Below are 23525 nucleotides of genomic sequence, written 5' to 3' on the forward strand. Positions count from 1 at the left end.
GCTCTAAGTTCTCCTTCTTATTGCTCCTCAGTTAATCCTCCTCATTCGTCAATGTGAGTGTCTTGATTGCATGAGCGCAATGAGATTAAGTGCTTCACCACTTCAGCTATGGTAGCCATCTTTTAGAGGTCTTCTTGCCTTTAAAGAAAGGAAAGAAGCTCACTTTGTTCATGTCTTAAAGGTTTGAGAACTTCGTCCAATGAAGGAGGTGGTGGAAGAGAGGGTTCACTATTATAGAGAAATGTATCATAGTTAGAAGGTGGTTCATATTGGTGAGAGTCTTGAGGTAGTGTATATGGAATTGGTGGTCCTTGGGAGTATTGATGTTAGAATAGTGGTAGCTCTAAATATGGTTCATATGGTTGTTGGTATGGTGGATATGGTTTAGGATAATATGGAGGTGAATGGTGGAATGGGGATTGTAAGTAAGATTGCCAATAATGTTAGGAGTTGGTTCATAATTGTGTACATTATAGGGTGAATTGTAACCATAAGAGACCGGAGGAGGTTGTTGCCATGAAGGTTGCCTATAAACATGTGGCTCCTCCTTAACTTGATTTCCATTCCCATATTGTGATCTCTCATTGAAGCTTTCATTCCCTACAACATAATTGTAACCAAACTCATACCTAAAGGGATGAGAATTCATAGTGAAAAGGGAAAACAAAAACAAAGATTATTAAGAGATAAAGAAAACAAACTCCTAAACCAAAACTAACAAATAAAAAAAAAAAGCAACTATTCACAATATTCACATATGAACAATAACCAATAACAAGCACATATTGCAACTTCCTCAGTAACGGCGCCAAAAACTTGATGGCAGGCCAAATGTTGGTTCAGAATTTCTTCTCAATAAAAGAATCAATTCGTTGTAAGTATAGTTTCAAACCAACAATTAGCCCACATCAGAGTTTAATTTTGTTTGTCACAAGTGCAAACCAATAAAAATATCGAGAGTATTAGATCTCGAGTCGTCTCTCAAAGGAATAGCAGTAAGGTATGCGTGTTATCGGTTATGAGGTTCAAGGGGGTTTGCATATGAGAAGATAAGAATTTAAATGACAAGAAAATAAATCAAACAACTAAAGATAACAAATACTAAAAAGGCATTCATGACAAGGATTAAGAGTCAAGGTTTTCTATCCTAGTCATTAATTATAACACAATCATTACCAAGAGTTAAGCCTATTATGTTATCTCTAACATCAAGAGAAGATCAAGTAGGCTTAGTTAATCTCAATCCATAAGTAGCATCAATAGAAACAAGATTAACTAACAACTCTAGATCACCAATCCAAATTGGGTATCAATGACTCAAGACTACCAAACTTCTCTTTCCAAGCTAAGAATGCTAAAAATCTACTCTAAAGCTAAGCCAAGCATTTTATCAAACACTTGGTGTGAATAAAAATAAAAGCATAATAAATTGCATGAATAATAAAATCTAAAGCTACCAAATGCAAGAAAATAATAATAACAACTTAATTAAGCAACAATAAATATAGAAACATCAAATTGTATTAAACGGAAATCAAAATCAACAATAGTTCATAAACATAAAAATAACCAAAATGAGAAATTAACAAGATAAACTAAGAAAATTAAGGCAATAGAACAAGGAAAGGTAAAAGAAACTAGATGAAAATAAGAATTAAAACATAAATTTAAGAGTGAATTAAACTAAAAACCCTAAATTCTAGAGAGAATAGGGAGCTTCTCTCTCTAGAAAATGACCTAAAGTATGGATCCTAAGCTACACTAATTGCTCCCCCCCTTGTTCCTTCTTGAATTTGGCCTCAAATACTTCATAAATGAGTTGAATTTGAGTTTGGATGAGCTCATAAATTGCTAGCCACATTTTCTTTAAGTTGGTCACATGACAAGTGTCACGCGTACGCGTGGCCTGACCAAATCTCCACTCACGCGTACGCGTGGCCATGAATTCCACCAAATCCTCATTTCTTCATGAATTCTCCACTTTGCATGCTTTTTTCTTCACTTCTTCAATCTAATATTTGCCTTCTAAGGCTGAAATCACTTAACAAACACATCAAGGCATCAAATGGAATTAAAGAAAATTAAATTTAGCAATTTAAGAGTCTAAAAAGCATGTTTTTACTCTTACATGCAATTTAGAAAAAATTCACAAAACCATGCTATTTCATTGAATAAATGTGGGATAAGTTGATAAAATTCACTAAATTCAACACAAGATAAACCCTAAAATTGGGGTTTATCATAATGCCTTAGTACTTCACTAGATTTATGCATAAATTCAAGGAGACTGATTTTATTGTTAACATAGTTCTTCAATAATAAACGAATTTTCTCACACTGGGATGTAGTTCTTATGTGGCCAAAGAAGTCCTCCTTCAAATATGCAGTAGCCCACTTCATTTTATTATAAATGCCCTGAACCCATTTATTCTCAGCAAGTCCATATTTCGATATGATCTCGCTCTATCTCTTTTTAAATACTTCTGCAGTAAACTATCCATACAATAATACATTAAAGTCATCCCAAAAATGTTTATTTTTTATATTCTATACTGCATTACGATGTAGATTCCATGCACAAAGGTGGTGTGGTATACCAGAAAATACTTTTAAGATAGCCTATCTCATGGCGCGGTCCTCATCTGTCACAATGCCTTCGGATATTTTGCCTGACATGATTTCCAAAAATTCCTGCAGTGGCCACTTGAAAGTTTCGAACCTTTCATTCGAAAGCAAGGTGCATCCAAAGATAGTTGTTTGCCCATGGTGGTTGGTCCTTGAAAATATGAGTAAGGGCTTATTGTAGACATTGTTTTGTAAGTGGTGTCAAAAGGCAGTACATCGTTAAAACATTCGTAATCAGCAACTCTTGCTCCATCAGCTCATACGAAATTATCTAACTTACCATATTTTAAGGTGAACTTTCCTAAAAATAACGGGTCATTGTTTGCTTTGGACAATAGATAGGCAATGCAATAAATGCATCACCATCTTTTACTTTGCCACGTCTAGTCTTACTAATGTGGTTATGTTGGTATTTGCTGGTAAAACTCACTTTATCATATCCACATTTTTGGGAAACCATGTAACCCATTATGTGACAGCTTTTAACACATACTCATAAGCTGTCTGCTTGTGTTTTATCGGTATCATTAAGCTTACGATTCGTAGCAATAAGATGTTTGTACTTAGATGGACACAGTGATTGATTATGTTCACTCTCAAAGACACCGACTTTTCACTTTCCCGACCTATAGTAATGAATGAAATAAATTTGAGTCTTGCAATTGATACGAGTAATTGCTCTATGTTCCTTTTGTTGGTTGTCTCTTTTAAAGTTCTTCCAATGTCTTTCTCCTGCTTTATTACAAATCAATTGTCTTGTATTAATGTTGCCATTAGCATCTACCATCTTCAAGTCTTTTCGAGACACAAATCCATATCCTTTTGCATATTGGGCATGAAATTCACAAACTTGAGATTTTGTATCAAACACCAATCGCCATATGTCTTTTATAGTCAAATTAGTTATCAACTTTTCAAAACCATCAATATTAATTGTATCTGCCTCTATCTTATCTATAGTTACATCCACCATATCATCACTTTCATCAAAACTGCACTCATACTCAAAACTTAAATCCTCAAAGTGATCATCATCCTTATACAACTCTTTACCATCATCCTCTATGACTAAACTTACAATTTAAACATGTAAGCTACTAAATAAATGCCAGAAGAATAGAATAAACAAAATGAACTCAGTTTTTTATGACTAAAATTATTGGTCAATCAAATTCTATAAAAGCTAAGAGTTATTAGTGCATAAGAATGTTATTATTATGACAACCAAAAATTACGAAAAAAAAATTCTCTAACTTATTAGCTTTCTATGTTCTTTCTTTTAAAAACTAGAATATAACACATTCAGATAAAAATGATTTGACTTATTAGCTAGGAGCATCATCTTTATCTATAAAAATTGTATATATGCCTAATAAAAAATAATTAACAATCTACTCTCATGATTTTCAGTACATCAAAATATACATAAATGTGTAATGTTAATGTATATAATACTAACCTGCTGATAAAATAGAGAGTGTATCACTACCACACTTAAACGAAATAATCAAGAATAATAAAGTGTAAATCTTGCACCTGAGATAAACATTAAAAAAGAAAAAAAATTAGCATATAATTAAGCAAAAATTTAACTTTAACAATTTAAATTGTCAACTAAATCATAGGCATCAATTAATTATTAAGTACTTTAATTTGAGAATTTTATAGAATTTGACCTCTACTTAGTCACTCAATTCTACATATATATATTTTTCAAGAAGCTATCACGTACTCCTGCACATATTTCAGCCAAAATGAAAACTTATAATTTCTTAGTTTTTTTTAATTGTTAAAAAGTTCTATTTAATTTGCTTTTACAGTTTTTTAATACAAAGAACATTAAAAATTTTAGTGTTTTCATATAAGCAAATTTAGTCTTTAGTAAAATATTTGTTTTAAACGAATTCGTAGGGGCAAAGAATATGTGCAAAATTCTTTAGCACATCCATTTATACTTTGCTTTATTCAATCATCCAAATTAGATGTGGTTAAAATTGCATATATAAAATAATTCATATCAGTGCATATAAACTAGAATTTAAAAGAGTGTCCTGCAATTATTTTCTTGCATTATTATTATTATCACCAAATTATATGTTTCTCTGTAACAAAACTTTTAAAGCAGTAGATGTAACATTCAAACACTTACAAAAATTATTTTGGAGAAATCTTGATAATAAATAAAAACACCTCAAATAGACATATGTTTCATACACATAGGCTGCGTTTGTTTTCGAAAACAGGACAGGACAAGACACTGATGGATAGAGACATACAATTTTGTGTTTTTGTATTCTGTTTGGCGATAAACTAGAACAAATTATGAAAATTCAATTTATTCTCATTTTTTTTCATTCAAAAAATTTGAGATGAAAAATATAATAATAAAAAATATAATTATGAAAAATTAACAAGAATAATGAAAGAAAAAATAAAAAATAAATTGTGTCTCTTGTTAGTGTCTCTGTGTCCTTCTTGTCAGGATGGACACAAAATACACTAATTCAGTGTCTCTGGACACATTGTCTCTGTCCATGTCTCCTCTGCCAAACACGATTTTGTGTCTCTGTGTCCCTGTCTCAGTGTCCTGTCTCTGTAAACAAACGCAGCCATATAGAACTATAATTTGGATTCGAAAGCACAAAATCAGAGAGAGAGAGTAAATCTTGGACCCTATTTTCTTTTTTTTTTTATTTGAAGTTTGTAACTAGAACAGATGACACAGTTGTCGCATGCCTCTCAGAATAATCTAAAATTTTGTGAAGAATTATATACATAGAAAGCTATTGGAAGTTTTAAATGAGAGAGAAAGAGAGAGATTTTAGATTACAAATGAATGGAGTACCTTTTAAAAATTGCCGAGCTTCTTCTTTGTCAAAGACGATAGGAAGAGAGTTTAGAGAAAGAAAGAAGAAAAAGTAGAGACAAAACTAAAAAAACTTCAAAAAAAAAAAAGAATAGAGTAGAAATGAGACAAAAAATAAAGAAGAAACAAAGAGAGCTTCTTTTTCTTTGCCATAAAAAAAAAGAGAAAAGAAGAGATGAAAACACTAAATTTTAGAGAAAATGAATAATTTTATTATTTTTTTATATATATTTTTGTTTTGATTTTTAAATTTCAAAAGATAAAATTATAAATTGAATTTTGAATTTTAACTAAATTAAAAAAATTAGAATAATTTTTATTTAAATATTTTTTATAAAATTAAAAAATTTAAATATTTTTCATAAAATTAAATAAAAAATATTTTTTATTTTTATTAAAGTACAAAAAAATATTTTAATAAAATATTGATATAATATAAATTTTAAAAAAATTATTTATTAACGTAAAAAATACATTTCACGTATCGTTATTTTAATTTATTCACGTTTTTGTGGTACTTATAAAATTATCATCTTACCGAAAGAAACACCTTAGTTAAAATAAAAACTCGAGTTGCCTTTTTAACGAAGTATCGGCCATGGCGGCTTTTAGGCAAAGAGAGGAGTCTCTGATTTTAGCCTTTTTGTGAATTGCGGGCAACGCACCTCACATTGCCTTCACCAAATTGCACCTTCAATTCTTCCTCAATTTTCAAGCTTTACCCTTCTTCCATAACGCTAATCCAACCCTCTTCTCGTTTTGTAAGTTTCTTTATTCTTTCTTTCGCCATTGCTATTGCGTCTTTTTCCATTGTTTTCCCCCCTTCTTCTTATTAGGGGTTTTGCTAGGGCTTCTTCATGCGGTCTACCTTCATATCTTCATTGTAAGCGGCATTTACATTTAAATCTGTGCTATTAAGAAAATTCGAGCTTCACCTGCATTTTGTTAAGTAGCACCCACCATAATTTAGGTAACAATTTCAAGATCTCAAGCTTCTTCTTTTGGGGGTTATTTTTCAAGGTGGAAAGAAAAGAGTCTCTGTTCACCAACTCCGTATGAAAATGCTGAATTTTTCAGCTTCTTTTTGTTGTATACCATGTATCTGTAAATGGGGTTCTTTTAATTTTGTTGTTTTATCTCTTTGGGATGAATTTTTAGGCTTCTGTTGCGACACGAAGAAGATGAGGTTGTGATCCTGAGTGTCATGGGGATATATGATATATAATTTGGAGAATTGGGGCAGAAGAAAAATAGAAAGGTGGAAAACCATACACAATGCCTATGTTCCCTTTGAGCATGAGCTCAGAAAGGGTGCAGGACAACAATGAGAGGAGAAACACTATGGTGTATCTCAATGTATATGATCTCACGCCTGTGAACAATTACCTTTATGCCTTTGGTGTTGGAATCTATCACTCGGGTATCGAAGGTTTGTCTGCATAACCCCTTTTATGCTCTTAGATTACTGCAAGGTTTTAATTTTGAGCTTGTGTTGTTTCATCATATTGCGAGGATTAGCTAGGATGAATTATGAGACAATTAGATTTTGTATATGTTATAGAATTGCCAAGTGATATTATGTCATAGTGCTTTGTTGTTGGTCGAAGAATAGAGGAAAAGGAAAAGGAAAAAATTGAGGTGGTACTTGAATGCATATTGTCAGTATATATAATGTGAAATGAAGTGTCTGTTTTGTTTGGTAAGGAGATACGTGTGACTGTGTGAAAATTATTGTATTGTTAGAAGGTAGATTTTTCGTTGTTGTATGTTATGTTGCTCCTTGATCTGGCTTTCCCAATAAGACGTACCACTGGAGAATAGTGCATCATGATGAAAATAGTTAATGCTGCTTGCAGTGGTTGGTAATTTTTTTTTTTAGGCTAGTAGGTCCTGGGAACTTATGATTCTTTAAAATTTTATCGGACTTAATTTAAGTAATGTATTAAACTATGGAAGCTTGTGAATTAGGGTGAGGAAGACAGTTACCTATAGACTTTTCAGTGATCTCAAAGGTACAGATTTGAGAATTTTAAATTTTATTCAAGGTGTTGCTTTTCATTGTTTCGAAATTGTGGTTAATAAATTTGTACCTGTTGGATCTAATCTAAGGTTTAATACACTAGAAGAAACTCTCCTCTCTTTACACTTGATGTTCTTTGTAAAAATATCTCTTATAATGCTCTGTGTCCAACTTATTTTAACCAAATATCAATATCATCCTTCATCCTCTCACTTTGTGTCTTTACATAATCAATGAGTTGCAACTTCACAACGTTTTGGTATTATTGCCTCATATTTCATCGTAGTTTCTGTCACTTTAAGCCTTTTTATGTGAATCTAAACTAACTCAACTACTTGAATATATGGAGATCTTCATTTCTATTCTCCACAACTGACATTCTAGAATTCGCATCACTTCACTGTGATCTTATGATTGCTCATTGGTGTTGGTTTTGGCGCTTCCAAATTCTGAATTCAGTTGTTGCGATTCAGAATAACCTCATCCAACTGATGTTAGGGGTTTCCATTTAGTATAGAGTTGTTTTCTGCATTTAGTGCATTTACCTCTTCTTGTTACTATCTTGTTTCTAGTGGGTCATCATTGGCTTGTTGTTTGTCATTCCACAACAAGATCACATTTGATATAGTGGTAGTGTTCAGATAACAAATGGAATTCCACTCCATATATCTCCTATGACACTTCTTGGAATGTGTTCTTCATATTCTTAATCCAACAACTTCAAATATCATTAAGTTATAACATCTAAATGAATAGTATAAATTATTGTACAGGGGGCTTTGATGTTTTTTTTTTTAATATCCTCCTAAACCAACTTATAGCTTATTGTTTCGGTGAACAGTACATGGCATGGAATATGGCTTTGGTGCACATGATTACTCAACAAGTGGCGTATTTGAGGTGGAACCTAGAAGCTGTCCCGGCTTCATTTTCAGAAGATCAGTGTTATTAGGTACCACTGACATGTCTCAGTTAGAATTTCGCACTTTCATTGAGCACTTATCTTCAAAGTATCATGGAGACACTTACCATCTGATTGCCAAGAATTGCAACCATTTTACGGACGAAGTTTGCCAACAACTAACTGGAAAGCCTATTCCCGCATGGGTAAATCGGCTGGCCCGTGTAGGTGAGAATTGCTTGCTAATACTGATTTCTTAGCAGGTGTAATTTGCCTTTTCATTATATGTATTATAAATTTTAGATTAAAATATACTTTTTGTTTCTGAATTTTTTGGAAAGTTTCAAAAGTATGCTTAATGTTTATTTTGATTCAATTTTGTCCCTAATGTTTCAAATAAGTTTCAGTTCTACCCTGGACGTTAATTTTTTTACAGTCAACATCTGGTCAATTATATTTATACCAATTTTGCCCCTAATAGCATCATCATCCACCATCACCATCTCACCTTTAACCCAGCTCATCATCACCACCACCACAAACAACAATAACAACAATAGATTAAACACAGCTCAACAATACATTTAACAAATATTCTAGAATCACTCTCATGCCAAATTGGGAACACCAATATGAAGAGGACATGGATCTGTTAAGGTTCGAACTAGCAAAGTTGGATGCGAAGCTGCGAAAGAGAAGATTGCGGCTGAAGCAAAGCCAGAGGACAATCTGCAATGAACAACGCAACATGATCTGCAGCAGGGGTCGAACTCTCACGCGGCGTACTTCTCTGTTTGTCACATAGTGACAGTGGCGGCAGTGAGAGGTGGGTGGGCAGTGGCAAGGGGTGGTGGAGGTGGGATGGGGAGCTGTTGGAGATGGATAAGAGAGGGAGGATGAAACAGGACGAGGGTGGTGCAAGGTGAGGGAAGAGGGGGCAGAGATGGTGGTGGTAGGGGTGAGGGGAACTGGAAGTGGTGAGTGTAAGGGGGTGACTGGGTCGGGTGGGGGTGGTGGCTGTGTGGTGGCATCGATGGGGTGGGGTGGTGCTATGATGAAGATGATGAGATGTAGAAGCATTAGGGGCAAAGTTGGTAAAACTTTGATTGTGCATTAGCAACCCACATTACAATTGCACTTTGAATCTTTGATTTTGTGTATTTAATGATTGCATATTTGCATTTACTAGTGTTTAATATTATGTTTGAAGTTTCAGGTTCATTCTGCAATTGTCTTCTGCCAGAAAGCCTTCAGGTTGCTGCTGTTAGACATCTTCCCGAACATCTAGCATGTTCCGGTAAGATGTTGAGACAATCATATTTGATTTTTGCCAATTGTTGCATAGTCTTGCGCATTTGTCTTTGAAACCAATAAAATGATGTGTTTCAAATTTGTCTGTGCATTGACCGTTGTACTTTCAGCTTCAGCCAATAGAATTTCTAGAAATTGCTAATTATGCCGAGTTTTTATAGTAGTCGGCAGTTGCCTACCAGGACATGGCGATTCTCTGAAATTTTTATTAGCCGACAGTGTAATATTCACAGCATTAAGACATTCACGTTGACATTATAAAAAGTAATATGATTGATAATATTCACAGCATTAAGACATGACAATAATGAAGTAATATGATTCGCATTCACATTGTATCCTCTACAGATAATATTGATTGTTTGCTTATGAATTAATGCTAGATCTTGGAAAGCTTTTATTTCTAGATTTATGATGGGTTATGGAAAGCATGATTCTATATTTCGCAATATATTTGATGATGCTATTTGATGAAACCGTGCGGATAAGGATAAAAAATGTCTGTGACTGCAGATGATGAGAGATCAGACTCTGATTGGCTTTCAGGATCTAGTGATGATGATAACGACGATGATGATGATGAGCGTTCCAATCGCCAGCTGCTAAACTCGCCAAATGGTGATATCTCCTTGATACAGGAAGCACCCATGACTCTAGCTCGGGATGCCCTACGATAACCAATATTTGTTTCTTGTCTGATTATTGTTATTCTTTCTTCCATCTCTTAGCTTGTACCACTTCAGATATCCCAAAAGAAGTGTTTTGTATTATATAAGCACGTTAGTCTGTCTGTTGTATATGTTAATGATGCCACGTTCCTTCAAAATGTAATGTAGATTCTATTGAACTACAAACAAACAATTTATCAGATGTTCCAGTTAGGGCCTTGTAGGTTTGCCTTGTTTTTTCTTCTTAGCAGCCCTCCCCGCAGCATTTTGTCTTAGGAGAGGTTGTGCTTTCCTTAAAGATTGGCAATGCAGCCTCTCCTTCTACACACTTACACGCGTCACTTACCATTTCCCTAATTAGGGGCCTGTTTTTTATTTTTTATTTATTTGGTTATACACACGCACATCCACTCACACAGACCAAAGGCTCTTTTCTACCACCATCTAGCTATGGCTGGGAATCGAACCTTGGTGTGGCTACTATGAGGCAAACAGGTTTGCCATTCTTACACTATCTCAGCCACACTGGGGCCTGGTTTATAGGCGCCACTTTCTAGCCTTTTTTTTTTTTTTTTTTGGATAAACTATTATTTTTGAATAAAACTCTACATCCAAACAAAATTCTTATCTAAATCTATCCAAGTTGTTGTAATAACTTTTCAAATTACATGCTCCTTCTCTTTCTCCATTTCTTTCTCCTTGTTCTCCTTTTCTTCCTCGTATTTCTTCTTCTTTTTCTTTTTTATCTTCTAAATTTGTACACGCAGGTTTTTTTTCTTTCCTTCTTCTCCTCCTTAGAGATTATCAATTCAATTCAATTCAGAATACTCGCATTCATTCAATTCAAAACAATTCAATTCAATTCATAATGAACCGAACATGTTATTAAGGTGAAACAATTGTATAGTACTAAATGAACGGAACATTATCCATTATATAAAATCAAATTCAAAACAATTTTCTGCATAATGAACCGAACGTGTTATTAAGGTGAAACAATTGTATAGTACTAAATGAACGGAACATCAATTCGTTATTAAGGTGAAACAATTGTATAGTGCTAAATGAACGGAACATTATCCATTATATAAAATCAAATTCAAAACAGTTTTTTGCATAATGAACCGAACACGTTATTAAGGTGAAACAATTGTATAGTACTAAATGAACGGAACATGATCCATTATATAAAATCAAATTCAAAACACATGTGTCTACAATTTAGAGATTATCAATTCAATTTAATTCAGAACACCTGCGTCCATTCAATTCAATTCAATAATGTTGGAGGAGGAGGAGAGGACGTATGCGTGTATTTAAAAATAATGAGAGTGGTTTTTGTTGGTGTTGGACCTACTTAAATAAACTTAAATGAAAAAAATACTTGAATGTGTAGCAATCCTGATTACTTTTATCTATGAATGTTTAAAATATTGATAAATTTATTAAAAAAAAAACTAATTTTATACTCATAAAGATAGAATTCTCTTGACAAAACACGTTAAATTTTAAAAGAATTGCTATAAATTTTAAAATTATCTTCAAACCAAACTTGATCTAACCTAAATCCAATCTTAGCTCTAATCCTATTTCATTGTCAATTCACTATCACCACCACCATAACTGTCCACATTAAGCAAATATCCGGCACTAAAGTAACGTTTGAAAGAGAGACAGAGATTGAGACTGAGAAATAAAGACTGGGAGATGGGGACTGAAATAAGTCTCGGTAGTGTATTTGGTATAAATTAGGAGACAAGAGATTGAAATAAGAATGAAGCCATAATTTAATTTGTACAAAAAGTAAAGTTAGAATTAATTAATTGAAATGGAGGTATTTAGGTATAAGATATTATTAAAGTTTCAGTTTCTGCTCCTAAAAATTTAATCCCCTGTGTCTCCACTTTTTAGAGGTACTGAAATATTGAAATTTTAAAAATATAAACTGAAATTTTTGTACCAATCTTCAAGCCAACAAATATGATACTAAATTTCAATTTTTTAATTTGCCTCAATACCTTAAAACAAACATTATCTAAAAGAGCCTTCTATTAGCTGGTTACCACCTTCCCCACCATTGCATTGGTATGATCGTCGGCTGTGATTTTGGTGCTCACTTGGCTAGAATTCAAGACAGGAAGCACAGATATAGATATGGTCTCTCTTTGAATTGTAATTTTTTCTTTGCGTGGTCGGTCACATTTCACTTTATTCACTTTATTGGAACACTTGATGGATATCAAGAAGCTTAATTATGTTGAATATATAGAATTTAATTTAAGCAGAAGTATTAATTAAAATCTTAAAAGTTATGATTTTTCATATTTGAATTAATTGTTATAATGAGTTTTGGTTATGATAAAGTTGAACTTTAAGATTGGAATTTTCTCGAATTTTCAGTAAAATAAAAACTTAAAAACGTAGTGTGTTATGGGTAGAGAAAAGACCATCTTTGTGTCGTTACTTTTAATTTAATTCGTCCATCAAATATTAGCATCAAGAAATGAGATTAAGTCATTAATCACTTTTAAATAATTATAATTAGACCAAAATAAAAGTTTAAATTATAATAAACTTTTAATAGATTTATTTTTGATACACTGAAATTTCTGCACAATTATTTTTTTTTTTTAAATCATGAAGGGGTAAAGTAAAACTGATGTGCATACATTAATTCACCTCTCTTAGTTGACATCAAATGAAGGAGGTAATTAACTCTTTAGATTAGAAATGGATCCTCTCAATTGTTAAAAAAAATTGAGAGTGTAAAGTGTGATTTTTAATCTTTTATTGTTCTCTCTCTTATATTTATTCTTGGTCTTACTTATAAAATCAATAGTGAAAGATTACACTTTACTCTCTTAATTATTAAAAAAAATTGAGAGGATCCATTTCTCATTAGATTCAAAGAAACTTATAAGCACGAAGGATTAATTTTTTGTGGAATAAAATAAAAACCAAGATAGAAAGAATATCAGCGCATCTAATCCATGTAAGAGGTACAAATAGAACGGGGAATAGGGGATTGAGAGTGAAGGACTATTAAAATTGGGGTTAAATTAGGTTAGTTTAGAAAATAATTTAAAAATTTTTAATAATTTTTAAATTTTTGAATAATTTTATTAAGAGAATTTTATTTTTTATGGATATAATATTTGTTTTAATTTTTAGTGGAAAGATTTGTCAGCTTTAATATTAGAGTCGGATCATTTATCCTTTTTTTTTCTTTTGAAAGGCTTTTTTGGTCTTTCTCTTAAATCCTCTCTTTCTACTCTTTTTTGCTAAGGGTTTTAGGTTTAATTTGAATAGACAGCTTAATTAAGTTCTTTTTAAAAAAAGAATTTAAATAATAAATATTTATATTAAAAGTAGTTTATAAATAAGTTATTTTGTATTTGGTTTTTTAATCCTAAAGTTTTTATTTAAAAGAAAAGTGATAAAAAAATTTTTATTATAAAAAAAGTCATTTTTTTAACTTCTCTATAAGTACTTAAATAACTTTTTAAAAAGTTATAATTTGATTTTAAAAATTTTACCAAACATTAATGTTATAACTTTTTATAAGTTAAAAGTAAAAAAAAGTAATTTATGGACCTATCCAAACTGGCCCTTATTCTAATTCTTTTAGGAATAGCAGTCTCTCAAACCAAAAGAACATGACACTATGACAACCTTTTTCTCTAAGACCATCTCCAAATAGAGAATTTATCTCAATTCCTATTTATGCCCCACTTGTCATAAAAAGTAAATTCACATCAGCTTTTGTATTTATAAACAGTAAATAGAAACTCAAAACATTTTTCTCTTCTTCATTAGAAAGAATTAAGTTTAGTCCCTTTTATGGTCTCACTTAATTAATTATTAATGTAATTAAAATTAATATAAATATTTTTTTACAATAATATTATTATAATTTATAAATTAAAAATAATTTACTATTATAAAAATTAATTTAAAAAAATTAATAATTTCATAAATAACAATAATACACAATATTAATTCGAGCTTAAACTAATTTGCAACATTACTTAATATAAAGAAAAAGATAGTTAAAATTTATAGTTGACGATACGTATTATGAAATTGTCATATGTGTTCAATCAAGTCCTCTTTTAGTTGTCGATGTTGCTGCCTATTTTGAAGTTGGATATTTCTTTCGAGAGAAATTGATGATATGGTGCAAAGTCTTCCTCTCCCAATTGTGGTTGTGATAAGTCATTTTTGACATCGTCATATTCTAGGTCCTTAGCAAAATTTTTTGTATAATTGTCTCTTTCATCTTCAACAATCATATTATGCAATATAATACAAGTTCTCATTATATTTGCAAGTTTCTTCTTTTTCAAAAGTGGGTTGGACCACATATAATTGCATAGTGTACTTGCAATACTCTGAATGCTCGCTCTACATCTTTTCTTTGTCTTTCTTGGCATTGTACAAATAACTTGCGTTCCTGCCTTTGTGGCTTTGATATTGATGTGACAAATGTGGTCCATTCAGGATAAATACTATCCGTTAAATAGTATCTCATAGTATAATTATCACCATTGATAGTGCAATTTACCTTCGGAGTACGATCATTTAGATTATCATTGAATACTGGTGAAAGATCAAATACGTTGATATCATTATTTGAACCAAAAATTTCAAAGAATGCATGCCATATCCAAATGTCTAAAGATGCTACAACCTCAAGTAATACAGTTGCAACCCTACGATAACCACTCATATACATACGTTTCCACGTCTTTGGACAATTTTTTCATTTCCATTGCATGCAGTCGATGCTATCCAACATGTCAGAAAAGTCACGAGCCTTCGCCATTTGTATCAGGCGTCGTATATCATTTGAATTTAGTTTTAGCAAGTATTCATCCTAGAACATTGAAATGACACCTTAAACAAAATTTTCAAGTATTCAATTGTGGTGCTCTTGCCTATGCGCACATAATCATCAACAGCATCAGTTGCTACACCATATGCTAACTTCCGTATCGCAACAGTGCATTTTTGCAGTGATGACAAGCCTCTTCTCCCAATAGCATTGATCCTCTGTTGGAAATATGAATAGGCATGTGAGAAGACATCTACTATCCAAAAAAATACATGTATTCTCATTCGAAACCTCCATAGAAAAATATCAGCACTATATATTGGCTCATCTGTAAAGTAATCTTTCAAAAGGCGATTATGTCTTGCTTCTCGATCTCTGTTGATCTATCTATGAGGAGTTGGAAAAGAGCTATTCTCAATGACTTCTTCTTCTAAATCATCAAACAAACACTCATCGATCCAATTATCTATGAGTGTATTATCTCGCCTTCTTTTACTATAAAAAGCCTCATTAAATATATAATCAAAATTTTTAGCCATTTTTTAAAATATAATATTTAGTAATTTTTGTAAGGTGAGAAACTAGTTTTGAATGGAGTTTGTGATGGTAAATGTTTGATAATTGATATTTATAAGTATATCCGCAACAAATAGCTACTTTTCAATGGCTACTTTTGCAACGTCTATTTTATAATTGTTATTTTTTTATCTAATTTTAAAACGGTTAGTTTTGTAATAGTTACTTTCATAATCAATAATGCATAATAATATTGACTAATTTTAAAAGTTACATCACAAATAAAAAAAAAAATACTATATTACAAAATAGAACAAAACAAACTAACAAAGTACACACATACATTAATATATAATAAAAATAAATAAGACTACTTAACTCTATAAATCCAAGGAACCATTAAGTAAACCACTTATTAATATTTTCTCTCATGCAATCTCATGAAAAGTTTGTCGTTTTTCAATCATTGTAGACGTATCAGTATTAAGTATTTGCATATCCATTTCTCTTTTCCTTTTTTATTGCATTTATTTTTATTTCTTTAATATATCTTTGAGTTTATAATTCTTGTTCTTTCATTACCGCTTGAATTTGTAACTCCTTTTCTTTAATTGCCATAATCTTTTCTCTATGTTCCATCTCCTCTTCTTTTTCCTTTTCTTATCCATTAGTTTCTTTTTCCTATCATTATTAATATCTTTCATGAGAAATAGTTTCCTAATAATCGATGTTTTTTTTACTAAGATCTTCAGACATTTTAGACATTTGTGTTTCTTCTTTATCATTTTTCTTGCTCTTCTTTGATCCTTGTGGGCGAAAGAAAGAGTCCACACCGATTTTCTTAGCCCGATTTTTTCAGCTAACGGTATTTTTGAATTTGATGATAATGAGTATGCTCCAGTTGCACTGACCTTGATTTTTTTTATCCTTCAATTTGTGTTGGTAGTTGGCTTCTCCATTTTTGTTCCAAATGAAGCATATTCCAATACCTCTCAAACATGAATTTTTATCATAATTTGTGAAATAAATTTTATAGGCCAACTCGCTTATATCATAAGCATTCGAACCACTCCTTATATTTCGACTAGCTTGAGCGTAGCAACCAGCAAAGTGTGCAACTACTTTGTTGATCTTATATCATCGTTTCTTACATGCAACTATCATCCTTTTCATATCAGCACTAAATTCTACACAATAGCCGTGAATTCGATTCCAAAATGTTTCATCCTTTTGGTCAGTACTAACGATAGGGTTAGTTAAAATATTCAACCATATACTGATCAACATCTCATCCTTTTCAATTTTATCATCATTGAGGTCGATAGCATCTAATCTATGAGGGTTGGCAAAATCTGAATATTGGGAATTTGGACTAGATTGTATCGGAGTCTGAAAAGATAGGTTAAAAGAGCCACCAACACCAGATGAGTCATGTCTCGATGCATAGAATTGAGTTGGAAATGACAAGGATGTTGGAGTAACATTTCCGATAGAGGGATTAAATATGGATGAAAATGGATAATTTGGTGTTTGTGAATTTTGATTATGTGGTTGGAAAATAGGAAATTGATTATTATGAAAAAGCTTGAAAACTGAAATTAGGAAGATTTTGTACATTTAGACTTTAAAATGTATTTGGTAGTTTGAAGTTTTGATTTGGAATTTGAGAATTTGAAGTTTGAGATTGTTGGGTATTTGGAGTTTAAAAAAAAATTAAATAATTGAGAAAAGAGTTGAATTGGTTTGGATCGATTTTTTTGAACAAAAAATAATAACAGCAAAACGTTGATTTCATAAATTTAAAAGAAAATTGAAGAGTATAAAAAGTTGTGAAAAATAAAAGTATATGTAAGTAGTATATATAAAATAATAAATATTAATTTATTAATAATAACAGTAATGGTCATATGTTTTATTAATATATGTTATATATAATATATATGCAACGGTTCTTTCCATTTTTATTAATATATGTAACATATAATATCTATGAAATGTTAATATATATATGCAGCGTATAACTCATTAATATATACATAATATATATTTTTATTTTTTGTTTATTAATTTGTCACATGTTAAAATTTCATTGGAAGTAATGAAATATCATCCTTTAGCAAATTGAGTTTTTTTTTTTTTATTAAATAAGCATGAATTGATATATCTTATATATCCATAAAAAACAGTTTTGGATTTGTAAATCCCAAGTCTCTTGGGTGAACTACGACAGATTTGAATGTAAGTTTTTGTAGCATGATAACATATAAAGACTACAAATAACAATCTATTTGCTTCTATTAATAAAATATATAGATGATTACACTTTGTAACTATCACTTTTGATATCTACAAAATTACTAAAAGATTTATTTATATGTTATAAATTTAAAAAAATAAAACGCATCTATTAGGTTAAAAGCTGCAATATAGAAAAAGTATAAATAAAAAGAGTAGTAACATTTTATGAAATAGATTATGAAAAAAATTTCTCTCGTCTAGAGATCAGGGTTGATGTAGTTTAAGTAGTTGAAATTCAGATCAACAAAGAATCTAGAAACCTATCCCTACATAATATAGAACATCAATGCCTAAGTTCATAAAATAGCAGTTATCCTATATTTCAGAATTGATTGATCCGTATAAGATATCATTTTAGTTAAGGTGAGCAAGCATCAGAATATACATAAGGGAAAAAGAAAAAGGAAAAACAATACTTGTAGATACAGACAGACCCACAAAACTTGTGGGTTTAGGAGTTGGTTTTTCAATACACATGGATATTGATACTAATTCCTCCCAAATTATTACTATTACTCCGGATTGAGCAACTGTCATCACTGGTAAGTTTCTCCGCAGAAATCTTCTGGTTAGGACCACACTGCAGCCAAAGGCATGAGATTCTTGCCAGTGCTGCCCGTCCAGCAACCCCTACACGGTAAACCACACTTAAATCTGCCCAAATTTCACCAGGCATAGTTTGCAATTGAATGCTTGGATCATATCCTTCAAGATCGGACTCAGTTATCACAACTACAGAATTATCGTCAAACATCATATGATTTCTTGAAGCTATTGCAGCCTCGGAAGCCTTAGTCTTTACAAATAGATCTGCGAAAGGTGCATGTGCAACAAATCTTCTCCCGATGAGGTAGCGGTAGTAATCCTGAACAGCCTGATCTCAAAAATAAAGTTAGGAAAATTTAGCCATAATTATTATCCATTTTCCGTACACCATTCTAAAATAAGAACAGTAGCGCTTAACTTACCATTGCTCTAAAATAATCCAAATCAGTCCCCAAGGATTTTAAAAGCGGACACTTTAGTCCCTAAGAAAAATTAATACACAAATTAATTCCCAAGGTTTTACTTTGGCGGACAAATCAGTCCCCAATTCATTTTTCTTGGGGACTAAAATGTCCGTTTTTAATATCCTTGGGGACTGATTTGGGTAATTACTTTGCCCAAAAAATGAACTGGGGACTGATTTGTCCGCCAAAATAAAACTTTGGGGATTAACCTGTGTATTAATTTTTCTTGGGGACTAAAGTGTCTACTTTTAAAATCATTGGGGACTGATTTGGGTAATTACTCATAAAAGTATAATATCCAAGCACTCAGAAAAATAGGACAATCAAAGCCATACAGAAAGTCACATGATATGTTATAATAACCAAATGACATTTTATACTTACTTGCCACTGAGATGAAGCCAAAAGCACCCTTGGCCGAATTGACTTCACATAATCATATGCACCCTCCGGGGTCATTAGTTTGTGGTGCACCTACACAACAGCTTGGATTGTAAGAAAAACTAGGACTGTGATCATTTTATACACTCTTAAGGCAAGGTACCAACCAGATAACAAATAACAACAGTTGTGCTGCGACCACGCCCAGCTTTGCAGTGGACATATGTAGTGTGTCCAGATAATGCATTTTCTTCAGCAAAAGAACCCAATAATCAAATCAATAGGGGAAAGAAGTCAACATAATTTCAAATGTGTAGAATAACTATCAAAATGAGAACCGTTGTTGTTCAAAGCCTATCTGTAGATTTCCATAAGTTCTTAACTTGTAAAACCTTTATCCAGATCCCTTTTTCTTTTTGTGCAGGTAAAGAGGTGTAGGTCTTTGATAAAATCAAGAGAAGTATAATGCATGACAATGAGGAGTGTAATGTGTAAGGATTAGGGATATGAAACAAACTGTAGACATCATCAATCCATGATGCTTCCATCTTATAAGGCCACATTATGCAACAGTTTACAAATACATTAAATATTAATGATCATTTATCCTCCAAAGGAAAGTAACACTAGTGTATATGACCCTAAATTTAGTCAAGATATTTTCATAATACTGACCATGTATGAAGTCCACAGCACGGCATATATCATGCAACGATGGAGCAAAACAGTAATCTCTAGTAGGAATCACTAGATGGTCAATTCCATGAGCCTGTCATATTCGTTCAATGTATTATTAATAATGAAATCTTTCGAAAAACACCCTAGATTCTATTATAATCCAGTGCAAAATGCAGAACAACAAACATAACCTCACACAACCCAATATAGACAACTGGTAAACATCAAAAACAAATGTTTCCAGTCTCTCTGCAATTAAAGAAATTGTTCACAAAATCTACATCCCTCATTCCCCAGATTATAAAATTTCAACTGAACTTCATTCTCATTGAGAAAATTAGCCCACAAAAATACCAATACTCAGTAGACGAACAAATGCAATTTCAAGGGAAAGGGCTATGCATAATATACTCACATAATATAATGTGGTTGGAACCAAAGTCTCATATGACTCATTCAATGTGACAACCCCACGAACACCAAGCTCCTTCAGACGGGGAACATCAATTGGAAATGGAACAGCACCTAATAATATGAACTGAAAAAGAAGAAATTAAGTACGTCAGAATTAGGAGGAGTTCAACTTTCAAAACATAAGACAATATTCAAATGTAACCAATAAAAACATGCAATCTCAGCTCAAACTTTCAAATCAAAATCGTTCCTTTCAACTCTATGCCAACTATTTCAAACCCAGTTAGTCTAGCAGCCAACTCTAAATCAACAGGGAACAAACATTTGAAAACTGCAAACATGCCCTTTCCATATTATGGTATTAATTAGTAGAGTTTAATTGATAGTCACCACCATTTTAAAGAGATATATATACAAGCATGAAGCATCCAATTACATATTGTCAGTAATGAACTGACCGATACAGAACGCTAAACTCAGTATAAGACATTTCAACACATTGTTGGATGTCAATACAAAGAATAAACTAACTATTAAACTATGACAGTCAGACAATATCTATTATAGTGATCAACAGAGAACAAAGGCCAAAATTAATAGCTACACTGGCATAAAAAAAATAATATATATATATATATATATATATATATATATATATATATATATCTTCCATCCGGGTTTTATCATCGCTTCAAGCACCTTTAACATTGGATCAGTCACCCCAGATGTATCTTATTAAAGCAGGTGAAGAAACCAAAGGAGGCAAATTCACTCAATATATAGATCCCTCTACATGTTAATAATCACACACCTCTTTCACCAAGTTTATGTGGATTTATATCAAAACAATCACATCAATGAGAAATAAAACAATTGTTCATAATAGCCACTACTAACACAACAATGCAATATAAATATCTAATGCAAGCCTTTAATCAAATGATAAAAGATTCAAAAACATAATATTAACCACAATTACATAATAAGCTAACACCATTCAGTGTATGACATAGAACTGAAAACTAAGCATACCTCGTCAACCTTATCCCACCATCGAAATTCGGCCTGAATCTTGTTCCTTACAACATTGTAAAGCAGCGTGGGATAGAAAAGCGCGCGAGCCCCCGCTCCAACCAAAACCTTCTTTGCATCATAGCCCCTAAAGCTTGATGACCTCTCTTCCTCTCCATTTCCTTCCACCTCACCACCACACTTCAATTCTTCTATACGCATAACTCACTTACAAATTCGTAAAAACAACTTATACAGTACTATGAACAGATTTACAAAACAAAAAGGAGAAATGGAAGCCCTAATTGACAAATTAGATATATTCACACAGTTATCGACAACACATATCAACGAATCTATTGCATCCAACTCCACGGACACAAAGATGAGAGAGAGAGAGAGAGAGAGAGAGAGAGAGAGAGAGAGAGAGAGAGAATCGTATTCTGTCCGAAATTGCCAATTGAGAATCACGGAACCTATGAAACCCGAAATCTACACCAATTCGAACAGAGAATGGTACTAGGACAAGAGCTAGAACGAGAAAAACAGAACTCTACGAGATTTTGCCAGGAAATTGAGACCATCGGGACGCTGGAAACTAGGCTAGAATGATGGGTGAATAGATTGTCGTAATTTCCGCCAGAGAGAGAGAGAAAGAATAATTAGGAGGGGAAAGAAAAGAGGGAGGGGAAAGTATCAGAGGAGAAAGTGGATTTGGGGATTGGAATCCCTAACCCTAGATTTAGGATTTCGGTTCAAGACTCGAGAGTTCAGAAAAGTTAGTGTTCTCTTTTTTTTAAAAAAAAAAAACAAAAATGGGCCACTAAACAAACTCGGAAATGACGAAACTCACGAAAGTGAAGGAAAACGTTAAAGAGAAGAGGGGAAGAGGGAAAGGTTTGAATGACATGATGGTGACTCACAGGGAAGGTGAAAGTCGATGAAAGAATGACACGTAATCCGCCAATCAGGCATTACCGACAGCCCATTGGCCAATTTTCGCGGGAAGTATTTCTTCAATTAAGGTAAGGATATCCGAAAGTTTAATAAAATAAATTTTTAAAAATTAAAAAATATGGTAAAAGAATTAAATATTAAATATATATTTTTAAAAAAATTTAGATATAAAATTTTGATTAAGTTTTGTAAGTTTTTCGAATGAATTAACTAAGATGATTTTTCAATTCTCAAATATTTAAAAATATGATAAAAGAATAAATATTAAATATATATTGTTAAAAAATTTTAAATATAAAATTCTGATATAATTTTTTGTAAATTTTTCGAATGAATTAACTAAGATATTTTTTAGGACCGAAATCTTATTTGTTCATATCAAAATGAATACCTGTAAAAATATTCTGATACTTAAATGAGTACATGATTTTTTTAGAATGTAAAAAGTATAAAAAAATTGTGTATCCTCTTGTATAATTTTCTTATTTTGATATATTTTATAAAGTTGATATTCGAGCTAACCATCTTATGTTTTTATTGGTTTTAATGATTCCTTACGATTTTTTCATGTAAACCGTAAGTGTTTTGTATTTTGCGTAGTAACGACTTCTGAATTTATTATCTCAGGATATTCCAAGATTCATTATACAGATAAGTTCGTAATCTCGCTACATGAGTTTACTTAAGCCTAGTATGTGAAACAAGCATTATTAGAAAAAAAAAAATTTATTTTTAAAGTTTGATAATTTTATGTCAAATAATTTTTTTAAAAAATATTGTGAATAATTATATTTTTTTGAAAAAAAAAGAAAAAATCTAGAGATTATATTTTATTTTGAATTTTTTTAAAACATTTTTTAAATATTTATCTAAATATTGTCACAAAAAATCAGATCAAATAAATAAGTTGTTTGTTAAATACGACCATTTTATTCACTTATAAAACATATAATATTTATTGATTATTTTTCTTACATTTTTAAATTATTTAGGAACTATTTTATTAATAACATCTTTTAAAAAAATTTGTCAACT

General features: G+C 31.6%; 3 protein-coding genes and 1 long non-coding RNA gene across 9 annotated transcripts; 1 reads left to right on the forward strand and 3 right to left on the reverse strand.

The window, feature by feature from the left end:
* Positions 1-5051: 5051 nt before the first annotated feature.
* Positions 5052-5628, reverse strand: LOC140176353 (uncharacterized). The gene is made up of 2 exons (XR_011867530.1): positions 5471-5628; positions 5052-5218 (listed from the first exon to the last, which is right to left on the reverse strand). It is a non-coding gene; the product is annotated as an uncharacterized lncRNA (long non-coding RNA).
* A 411-nt stretch (positions 5629-6039) lies between these two features.
* LOC112720777 (deSI-like protein At4g17486) lies at positions 6040-10610 on the forward strand. 6 transcript variants are annotated; one of them, XM_072206795.1, is made up of 6 exons: positions 6043-6252; positions 6340-6461; positions 6650-6920; positions 8353-8640; positions 9629-9709; positions 10237-10610. In XM_072206795.1, the coding sequence occupies exons 3-6, from the start codon at positions 6767-6769 to the stop codon at positions 10398-10400; spliced, it is 687 nt and encodes a 228-aa protein (XP_072062896.1). In that variant the 5' UTR covers positions 6043-6252; positions 6340-6461; positions 6650-6766; the 3' UTR covers positions 10401-10610. The 6 variants fall into 6 exon arrangements, with proteins under 6 accessions (XP_072062895.1, XP_025627646.1, XP_025627644.1 ...); XM_025771857.3 differs by having other exon boundaries at positions 6045-6252; positions 9623-9709; XM_072206794.1 differs by having other exon boundaries at positions 6040-6461; positions 9623-9709.
* Positions 10611-14733: 4123 nt separating this feature from the next.
* LOC114924665 (uncharacterized) lies at positions 14734-15126 on the reverse strand. Its single transcript, XM_029289920.1, has one exon. It carries the CDS (start codon positions 15124-15126, stop codon positions 14734-14736), a length of 393 nt encoding a protein of 130 aa, XP_029145753.1.
* Positions 15127-18334: 3208 nt separating this feature from the next.
* On the reverse strand, positions 18335-22438 carry LOC112720779 (phosphatidylglycerophosphate phosphatase PTPMT2). The gene is made up of 6 exons (XM_025771865.3): positions 21555-22438; positions 20524-20646; positions 20106-20199; positions 19598-19680; positions 19434-19523; positions 18335-18913 (listed from the first exon to the last, which is right to left on the reverse strand). The coding sequence occupies exons 1-6, from the start codon at positions 21753-21755 to the stop codon at positions 18506-18508; spliced, it is 999 nt and encodes a 332-aa protein (XP_025627650.1). The 5' UTR covers positions 21756-22438; the 3' UTR covers positions 18335-18505.
* Positions 22439-23525: the final 1087 nt, after the last annotated feature.

This window comes from Arachis hypogaea, chromosome 11 (genome assembly GCF_003086295.3).
Source record: "Arachis hypogaea cultivar Tifrunner chromosome 11, arahy.Tifrunner.gnm2.J5K5, whole genome shotgun sequence".
In the NCBI taxonomy this organism is placed as follows: domain Eukaryota; kingdom Viridiplantae; phylum Streptophyta; class Magnoliopsida; order Fabales; family Fabaceae; genus Arachis; species Arachis hypogaea.

Bases quoted from the DNA above. Each gene is read 5' to 3' on its own strand.
- LOC114924665 (XM_029289920.1), bottom strand. From the start codon at position 15,126: ATGTATATGAGTGGTTATCGTAGGGTTGCAACTGTATTACTTGAGGTT.
- LOC112720777 (XM_072206794.1), top strand. From the start codon at position 6,767: ATGCCTATGTTCCCTTTGAGCATGAGCTCAGAAAGGGTGCAGGACAAC. The intron at 8,641-9,622 runs GTGAGAATTGCT...TTATGTTTGAAG, and splicing joins AAATCGGCTGGCCCGTGTAG to TTTCAGGTTCATTCTGCAAT. The intron at 9,710-10,236 runs GTAAGATGTTGA...CTGTGACTGCAG, and splicing joins CGAACATCTAGCATGTTCCG to ATGATGAGAGATCAGACTCT.
- LOC112720779 (XM_025771865.3), bottom strand. From the start codon at position 21,755: ATGCGTATAGAAGAATTGAAGTGTGGTGGTGAGGTGGAAGGAAATGGA. The intron at 20,647-21,554 runs GTATGCTTAGTT...CTTCTTTTTCAG, and splicing joins GGTGGGATAAGGTTGACGAG to TTCATATTATTAGGTGCTGT. The intron at 18,914-19,433 runs GTAAGTATAAAA...TTTTGAGATCAG, and splicing joins TGGCTTCATCTCAGTGGCAA to GCTGTTCAGGATTACTACCG.